We start from the raw sequence: 10000 nt of genomic DNA, 5'->3' as shown, positions 1-10000 counted from the left end.
TATATATATATATATATATATATATATATATATATATATATATATATATATATATATATATATATATATATATATATATATATATATATATATATATATATATATATATATTTAGAAATGAACAGATTAGAACCAACATTTTTTTTATATATTATAAATATATGTATAGAAAGTTATAAATCAACATTATAAACATATGTATAGAAAGTATTCACACCCCTTGACTTTTGTCTCATTTTGTTGTGTTACAGCCCAAATTTAAAATGGATTAAGTTTAAATTTTTTGTCACCGATCTACACAAATACCCCATCATGACAAAGTGAAAACATGTTTTTAGAAATTTTTCCAAATTAATGAAAAATAATAAGCTGAAATGTCTTAGATCAATAAGATATATCTCTGAAATGTGTAGATAAATTCTGTTATCTTGGTGATATAATTGGTGCAGGTGGTAGTGTAGAAGCAGCAGCGATTGCAATAATTAGAAGTGGCTAAAGGGAGTTTAGGAAGTTATAACACTGAGTGACATCAAGAGGGACCTCTCTCCAATTAAAGGGAAAACTTAATGCAGCTTGCATTAAAAGTATGATGTTGTATCGCAGTGAAACATGAGTGATGAAAGGGGAGGATGAACAGAGGTGTGAAAGAAATTAAATGAGAATGGTGAGAGGGATGTGTATTGTGACACTGAAGGATAGTAAACCAAATGTGGAATTGAGAGATAGATTAGGTATGGAAAGCATTTGTGAGGTTATACGTAGGGGTAGGTTGAGATGGTTCTGACATGTGGGAATGATGGGGATAGGCAGCTGTGTGAAGAGGTACTGTGTATAAATATGAATGTGAATGAAAGAACTGGAGATGTAAACATGGGATGTGCTGCTGAGACACGATCTTAGAGTTAAAGGTCTAACAAGGGGTCAGCAAGGGATTGTACAGCCTGGAAAGCAGCCATTAGGTGAACCACGGCTTACACGTGCGAGCATGGAAATGGCCGTAAAAAGATGACGAATGACGATGATGATGATGATGATGATGATGTTGATGATGATGATGATGATGATGAGTGCAAATAAAGAAAATGTGTCCCATCTACTGTACAATCTATCCAGAAAACAACCTCATGAAAATTGGAGGAAATTTTTTTAAATTGTGATGAAAAAGGTGTTTTTTGTTAATTTGGCGAACAACCTGAAGTCGGTTAAAGACACAAATGAAATAACAGGTGCACAACTTCAGTGCAGGTACACAATGATGATGCAAGAACATCCTGAAAGGCCAAGCAGTATTTGAGATTCCACATTGGCAAAATTGAACGATGACGATAAATGAGTTTGGATTTTTTTTTTTCAAACTGCCATTTGACCTTGATCTTTAACTCTGAGGGGTATGATGTAAATTAAGTGGAAATGCAACATACTCGAGGCCATTGGCTCTTAACCTGGGGAATTTATTAAAAAGAAAAATGTAGGAATTTCTCTCATTATTTTTGGAATTATCTCAACAAGTGTTTGCATCATATCGTGATGAACATTAAAAAAAAAACAAAAGTATCGCCTTTAATAATTTTCGTTTTCTATTCGCAACTAGGCTGACCATTTTCTGTATTAAAATTAATTTTAAAATTTAACATTTATTTAAATTTAATATGAAAATTTATATTTTATTTTAACTTAAATATTAAAAAAAAAAAATTCACAGATTTGCAGTACCCATAATTCCAACTAAATCATTCTCAATGAGTGCAAAAAAGCGGAAGTATCTTGTCGAATATATTCCATTTGGATTTGTGTCCCTCCAAAACGGTGACACAGAGGTACACCAGTGCATAATATGCTACAAGAATGAGCAATGATGGCATGCGGCCCACACGCTTGGAACGCCACTTGAAGACAATGCATCCTGCTTTAGCTGTCAAACCCAAGGCATTCTTTGAAACAAAAAGGCAGTCCTTGAAGCAAGCTAATGTGGACAGCAGTGGAGAATTTCGGAAACAGACTTAAAAGGTTGTTGAAGCTTCCGATGAGATCGCCATGTTGATTGCAAAGAGCAAAAAGAGCCATAATATCAGAGAGACTCATGAAACCAAGTGTACTGCATGCAGCAGAGCTCGTTCTGGGGAAGGATAGTGCAAACAAGCTTTCCCAAATCTCTCTATCAAATGATGCTGTCAAGGGAATGATCGATGAAATGTCTCAAGACATCAAAGATCAAGTTCTCGACCAAGCTGTTAGCTTCTCCTGGATTTGCCATCCAGCTGGACGAAACAACTGATGTTGCTCAGTTTTCTCAGTTATTGATGTATGCTCGTTTTGTGTCAGGCAAGTGTAAAATAGGAAATGCTCTTCTGCCATCTCATGAAATGTTATGCAACAGCAACAGATATTTTTCAAGTGGTATCAAACTTCTTCCAGGAAAATCAACTTTCGTGGGACTCGCTGGTAGGGGTGTGTACTGATGGAGCTCTGGCCATGCTTGGTTTGCAATCTGGTTTCATAACAAGAGTGAAAGAAAAAAGTCCATCTGCTATAGGTACACAATGCATCCTTCAATGTGAAGCCTTAGCATCCAGAACTCTACCTGCTGAAATGAGGGATGTCATGAACCTGGCTATCAAGGTAGTCAACTTCATCAAAGCTGGGGCCTTAAACAGTCATCTTTTCAAACAGCTATGTGCGGATATGGATTCTGAACATCAAGCCTTGCTTTTCCACACAAATGTACGATGGCTTTCAAAGGGAAACATGCTTGGAGTACTTTATGAACTACGACAAGAAGTGGCAACATTTCTAGATTCGCAGCAGAAAGCAGATCTCCATGATAAGTTCCAGTCTGAAGGATTTTTGCTATCTCCAGCTTACCTGGTGGACATCGTTGAAGCGCAGAATGCCATCAACCTCAAACTCCAAGGGAAAAACATCAACATAATCATGCACCATGATGTCATTCGAGCCTTCATGGCCAAACTCGACCTCTGGAAATGTCGAATTCAGGATGGAAATACAGCCAGTTTTGCTAACTTGGATTCTGCTCTCATTCACATTTACCTTGATTCTGAGTTCAAGAAACAAATAATTACTCATCTGACTGAATTGAAAGCAAAATTCATCAGATACTTTCTGCATATAGATGAGAAGCACGAAGCCTGGAAATTCATGAAGAACCTATTTCAATATGAAGTAGGTGATAATTCAGACGAAGTGCAAGAGGAGTTTCTTGAGTTAAAGTTCAACTCCTCGGCTGAAAAAGACTTCAAAAGCTGGATCTAGAGACGTTCTGGGTCACGTACCTTCCTGTTTACTCTTTGATCTCACATCAATCTCTTCGGATTCTGACAATGTTTGGATCAACGTATCTTTGTGAAGCTGCATTTTCCATGCTCGTTGCTGTCAAGACCAAGTACAGAAACAAGCTGAACATTGAAGGGGACTTGCGTTGTACTCTCTCTGGCATTCGACCACTCTTTCAAGATCTGGTAGCTCATTAAATACGCTGTGTATATGAGTGTTGCTTATACAGAATTCTTTGTTCAATAAAAAGACTAAAAACATGCATTTTTTCAGTTTTTCCTTTTAACTCACGAGGGATTTTTAATCATTTGATTGAAGATGTGAGGGGGGAGGAGGGGCGTGGAGGCAAGGACCAACTACGAGAGGGGGTGTGGTGGTAAAAAGGTTAAGAACCACTGCTCGAGGCTACCTATAGAGAGCAATTTTATCCTGATCAGCCAAACTTTCATCAAGTTATGGTGAAAAATGATGGAAAGTGCAGTCATTTTTATTATTCAAAATATCAATCGTGACTTCTAAAATTGGGTCAATGTCAAAAAAAATTTTCAACCCCCACATACTTTGTATACCCATTACTGATGCAAAATTTAATTCCGAAAGTTCCAGCCATCTCCAAGATGCAGCTCGTATATTTGCAGAAAAAGAGAGGTGAAAAATCCTAAATGGGGGTTCAGTACCCCTGATGGTCTGATAAACTCTGATGTCCCATTAAAAACTGGGGGCACTAATTGTAGCAACAAACCCTACAACAGCTATAAGGCTCCACCTTAGCAATTATTTGAGAAATTCAATTTGAAGTTTTAAAGCGTTTTGATGCCAGAGAACACAGTTCCAAAGTGAATAGGACAATTAATAATGACATTAACTAATACAAGGAGCTTTACCAATAAAAACGAGAAAAAAAGAGCTATACAACAATCTTTGGGTAATTTTTTGTAAGGCTGTTGAAAAGGGGCCAGAAGACGCTCCAATTTCATCGTCAGATGGAGACAGAGGATCCTAGCGCTTCGTCCCCTTAACTCCACCACTCGCCCCTCCACTTACCTCTACAAACAACATCCACACCTATAACTAATGGGGATGCCTCTTTGCGGTGGTTGTAGCACCCAACCCAAGTCAGGGGCCAAATCTTCCCCATTCTTCCCTGCTGTCTGGACTCGTCAGGACAGTACGGTCACAGTCAGAGTGCTGAACGGTCCCCACGGACCAGCCATTTGTGTCTCGTCTCCATCAATCCATCCGTCTGTCTCCATCTCCAACTCTATCTCGGCCATGACTGAAAAGTGGGGGTACAACATCCTGGATGTAGGGGGATCTCTGGGTCGCTCATGGGAGATTGATCGGCTGTGTCCGTGCCACGGCTTGTTCAAGAGTACTGTCTGGGGCTATGCAACAAGAAGAATCTACACCCCTGTCACTGGTGAGTTATCTTATTTGAATTTACTTCTTTTATACTGAGAATTTTTTTTAAATGCTGTGTTATTGAGCAATGTACGATATGTTGAATAGTTCAACTTTTAATGTGGTCATTTTTCCTGACAAAAAACGTTTAAAAGAACCTAACTCCAGTTTATGCATTCATTTTAACGGAAAAATGTGATTCGCTTAAAGTCGTATTTTTTGAGAACGCAACTACAACGATAAAAGAGGACCAACAAACCGTACGTTACTTGGATAAAAAATTGTAACCAAGCGTGCGTTACGTGGATATGTTTTGAATATTGATACCCTGGTTATGACTTGATTGTACTTGTATACAAATATCATGAAGTCATAACTGGGGTTTCAATATTCAAAATTACTCAGAGCCGACAAGGCCTTTGTCCGTAACTCAATGGACTACCACTCTCCACTATAGGCTGGGGCCCAAACACCATTTATATCTTTGTTGGATTTTTTTTTTTAAACAGTACATAAGGCTCACAGTGGAGCACACACACGTACGTACACACACACACACACACACACACACACACACACACACACACACACACACACACACACACACACACACACAGTTAAGACAAGACCTACAGCTACTGAGACCTTGGGGGAAGGGCCGTCATATCCGAGGGCAGCCTGAGTACAAACTGATATCACGACAATAGCTCCACCTTTCTCACCGCACCAATGGAGGCATTTCCAACCTTTGAAATGCTGAACATCAAGCAAAGAGGCAGCAGAGCTACCATTTTAAAAGTGTTTGGTATGACTCGGCCAAAGTTTCAATCACCGTTCTCCCAGATTCAGAGCAGACGCTATAACAATTACACTACCGAGTCCGCTACGAACTGAGTCTGGATTCTATGGAACCTAAAGCTCTCAACTTTTAAAATATCTTCCATGATAAAGCCAAAGCACAGGGACTGTTGCTTTCACATTGTAGACTGATCGGTGGTTTTTACCCCCCCCCCCCCTCTCTCTCTCTCTCCTCCCTCTGTTCTCAACCTGCTGGCCATCCACAGAAACTCCAGAATGCACGTTTTTCCATTATTCCCCTCCTGTTTAAACTCCGAAAATCCAGGCTTTCTGCATACCTCCACTCTTTTGATCCTCTTTTCTGCCCTTTGTGAAAGCACCTCCCAGACTGAAATCCAACTCTTCCCTCTGGGGCTTCAAGTTGACAATATACCATCACGTTACCCCTCCCCCTAACCCCAACCCGTGATATTTTCTATACCCAGTAGCCCGAACTAACCCAAACTTCTTCCTTTCAGATTCATCTGTTTCATTCTCTTCTCTCTCGGTCTCCTTTTCCTGCTTGTTCAATTCCTTACGTGATGTGCACAACTGTGGCCACCACTGCTACGTTGCCAATATGTTGCATTTTAACCCTGTCAACATGCTCTTTCATAAGGTTGAATTTTGGAAGTAAACATAAAAAAATTCTCATAAAAATAGGAGGCTGTGAACAGACCAATACACATGAAAAAAATAAACAAGACGACAACGTCGTGCAGAGCACGATACTTGCAAAATCCATAAAACAAAACTGACCTCAAAATAATTGGTGGTTGACTTCAATGACCAAATATGCAACTCCTGTTCAAATTTTAAGTCAATTGGATTTATTTTGGCCTGTGTTGGCCTTTTTGCCGATGACAACCTCAAAAACAATAGGTGGTTGAATTCAGTGACCTGAAATGCAAATCCTGTTCAAATTTCCAGTCACTTGGATGAAAATTGAGGAGTTTAGAAATTTGAAAAATTTGTTGACCTTTTGACTTCAAAAAAAGGCTTCTTGCTTATGACGAACTCAACCATGTTGTGAAGATCGGTATAAAATTGTGATCTGTAGGCAATAAACATAAAACAAACATAAACAAAAACAAACAAACGAGAATGGCACTCGGTGGAGTGCATACTTCCGTGACGCAATGCCTGATCCACGAGAACATATCGGGCCAATAGATTTTTGAAATATCATGATAGATATTGTTTTTGGCCCCATCTCTCAATGGTGAAGAATCACTTCACATTAAATAGTTCTAGTAGTCGGATCTGGATCCGGATCTTCACCAAAATGGAATCAATTCCCCCTCGTCACACACCCAACCTGTTCACAAGTTTCATCTAAATCCGTCCACAACTTTTTGAGACAGCGTGCTATATACCGTTTTTGGTCATATCTCTCAATGGTGAAGAATCACTAAAACAAGGACAAATGTGTCCAAGAGCCGCGTCATAAAGGTTTTGTCTTCACCAGAAGACCAACAACAACAACAACAACACCAACGCGGAGCTCTCTTAGAGCCAGCGTTCGCAACGCGACGCGGCTAAAAATTTCAGTAGCCGGATCCAGATCCGGATCTTCACTAACATCTAATCAGTTCGTCCTTGTCAGACACTGAACCTGCCCACAAAATTTCATCCGGATCCGCCCACAGAGTTTTTGAGATATCCGGCACACAAACAGACAGACAGACAGACAGACAGACGTGAAAACATCACCTCCTTCCACCTTTGGTGGTGGAGGTAATAATAACGCACGCAACCAACCAAAATACTTCTAAAATCTTCGATTTTCACAAGCAAGAAACCATGCTTTGAGCAAGCAAGTAGAGAAATTTTTTTTAAGTTGTGCATTACGCAACCGAGCACAACAATTCGTGCAAAGGAAAACTAACAGTCAAACTCCATAAAACAAGGTCTGTAACAAAGCGGGCCAAAACCTTTGTTAAGCGAGATGCAGCGTTCTCGACCGACTCTTGGCTGGGGACGGAATGTAAACGACATTAATGTAGCTACACTGTTGAACCCAAGTGTGTGCATTTTCACAATTAAACTACTACAAAGAAAGATTTCACGCGACTGTGCCTCGAGCTCTGACAATTGTTTCACGTACCATTTGGGAAATGCATATTAGTGTATTATGCGCTTCCAGTCGAGGTCACAAACCCTCCCACAACCACAACTCACGTCCTGCCGGCGTGGAAACATCCTTGCTCGCCTGACTGGTCGCGTCTGGTCCTGTTTCCATGGCGACCGGCGAGCTGCTTCGCGGTCCACTCATCGGCCCACTGCATTAAACAGGGAAACAACAGCAACGATGAGGAGGAATAAACCATTGATAATATGCAATAAAGGGTTTTAGCCAACAATTATATTACAATGAAGGAGCTTCTGTATTCTCAACATAATGGCATGTACAAAGAGAGCAGCCTGTTTAAACAATGCGAACAACCTCCAATTAAACCCACACAGTAGCATCAAAGTTGGCAAACCTCCTAGTAGCAGATTCCACATCTGGGAAAACAGCCCAACTGGTTCCTGTGGAGTTCGCTCCTTCAGCCGCCTTATGCCAGAGACCTGAACCGCCATCTCGTGGCATCAAGCCAGATGGCCCAGTTGTTTCCATTGGTACATCATCGAATGATGCCATCCAGCCTTGGCTTCCTGCGAGGAGCAGAATGGTGATGAAGTCATGTTTAAATGCACGAGCTAATGGGCCAGCCATGCACACGATTGTGTGCAGGGGTCACAAGATAACAAAGCCACAGCACATTCTATTAACCACCCCCAGAAATTGCAACGTTCACACAATGACAAACCCGTGCATCGAATCAACAGAGTATGCTAACCGCAATGGGAAGCAAGAAGCTGCTGACATTTCAGGCATTAACCCTTTGTCAGAGCAAAAGAGCGATGATGGGTTGACGCCAAAAACATCAGCTTTTCCTTGCATCCCACGGCGGTTAGCATATGCCGACCAATGCTCTGTATATTCAAGTCCATTGCTGCTCCACCAGTCTGCCACTGCAGATCAACACCGGCTTTCATGAGCAAGACTGGTTTTCCATTGTAATCACAAATCCACACGCGTATAAAAAGGATAATCAGTCTTCAGATAAATTTAATGGCAAAATTTTCCTCCAATTCTGATGGTATCCTCAAGTGTCAAGGGTAGAGTAAGGTCATCAACATCAGGCAAGTAACCTTTTGTTCAATGCTCTGCAAATGTTGCATCAATGGAGAAATTGAGAAGTATAATAGTCAGGGAAGATGAAGTAAAAATAGAAAGGTTCAAGGTCGATTTGGGAGGTGGAGGGATGAAGTTGGATGTTAGTCAGACTTCCATTAGGAAACAATGGATAAATTAACACTGCATAAATATGTGATCTGAACCTGGGGTCGCAGGACCATGAGCCAAGTGATCTGACAGGAACTCCACACAAGGTGCCCAAAACAAGCTTCAGCAGCAATGAAAATAGTTTTTAATCCATATATTAAAGAAGTCAGATTTGTCCGTCTGTCTGTCTGTCTGTCTGTCTGTCCATCACGTTCTTTTCATTGGGATGTCAACACGATGTTACGTCTCGCGCGAGACTCGGCCTCTATGGACATGTACGTCATCCCAACGTCAAGTACTCAAACCCGTCCAGTCGCTTCGCTGACGGCAGTTGAACACCATAACCCATATATCTGACTAAACTATCTGACTATATGCCGTCCATAGGCAACAAGCTGAATGCCAGACGCGAGGTGTCAGGATGATCGATTTCGTAAAATGGAGGTGTAGCAAGACGGCGTTATGTCTGGGACTTTATTAAGGTGTTACGTCTGGCGTAGCCGAGACCTATATGGTGGTGTATTATTCATGACTAAATGATAATTGCATTTTGCAACTTGGTAAAAATAAACGACATAACATCTGATCCCTGGGAACACAATGCAATTTCATAATATTGTTTTTTTTCCAGCAAATGTGTGCATTTTACTAAAATTAGCGCTCGGTTGTCAGCAGGAAACAAAATGTTGCTGGAATAAACAAAATATGCAAATCTTTACCATCAATAAACTTGATTACTGTACTGTAACATGTACAAGTTAGGTTGTTCAACTACCGTGAGCAACAGTGAAGCGACAGGTTCAATGCCAGTGAATGTTTAAAAACTGTAAATGTAGGTTTTCAGCCAACGTTAATTTTATTAACGAGCAGAGCCTACCTGTCACTTTCCTGACAGACCAATTAGTCGTCGTGTTTGTCAAAAAATTTGGGTGAGGAGGAGGAGGAGGAAAGGAAGACAAATTTACCCACACATGGAGTGCTTCCACCCCTCTCCCACACTCCACTCCCCGTCCTTAAGACCCGTTCCCCCCACCCCCACATACTTTGCCCCCTGTTCGTCCTGATATCCCTTCCCACTAAAAATGTAACACACACGATGACAGGTTTTGACAGCATCCTCCGGGGGTGCAGGGGGAGAGA

At 40.9% G+C, this 10000-nt stretch overlaps 1 protein-coding gene across 7 annotated transcripts in view; it reads right to left on the bottom strand.

Annotated features, from left to right (window-relative positions):
• Positions 1 to 10000, bottom strand: part of LOC147025857 (serine/threonine-protein phosphatase 6 regulatory subunit 3-like) — a 198418-nt gene that overhangs the window by 37587 nt on the left and 150831 nt on the right. For all 7 annotated transcript variants that reach the window (XM_085880736.1, XM_085880734.1, XM_085880738.1 and 4 more), the window contains 2 exons: positions 8016 to 8187; positions 7711 to 7811 (listed from right to left, as the gene is read on the bottom strand). In XM_085880736.1, the coding sequence (XP_085736862.1) occupies positions 7711 to 7811; positions 8016 to 8187 (273 nt within the window). The remainder of the gene's footprint in view (positions 1 to 7710; positions 7812 to 8015; positions 8188 to 10000) is intronic.

The sequence above is a fragment of the Eptatretus burgeri genome, chromosome 5 (assembly GCF_056783735.1).
Source record: "Eptatretus burgeri isolate ZD-2024b chromosome 5, Ebu_testis_v1, whole genome shotgun sequence".
NCBI classification, from domain to species: Eukaryota; Metazoa; Chordata; class Myxini; order Myxiniformes; family Myxinidae; genus Eptatretus; species Eptatretus burgeri.
Note: the sequence above shows the minus strand (reverse complement) of the source record. Positions and strands in the feature narration are given on the sequence as shown.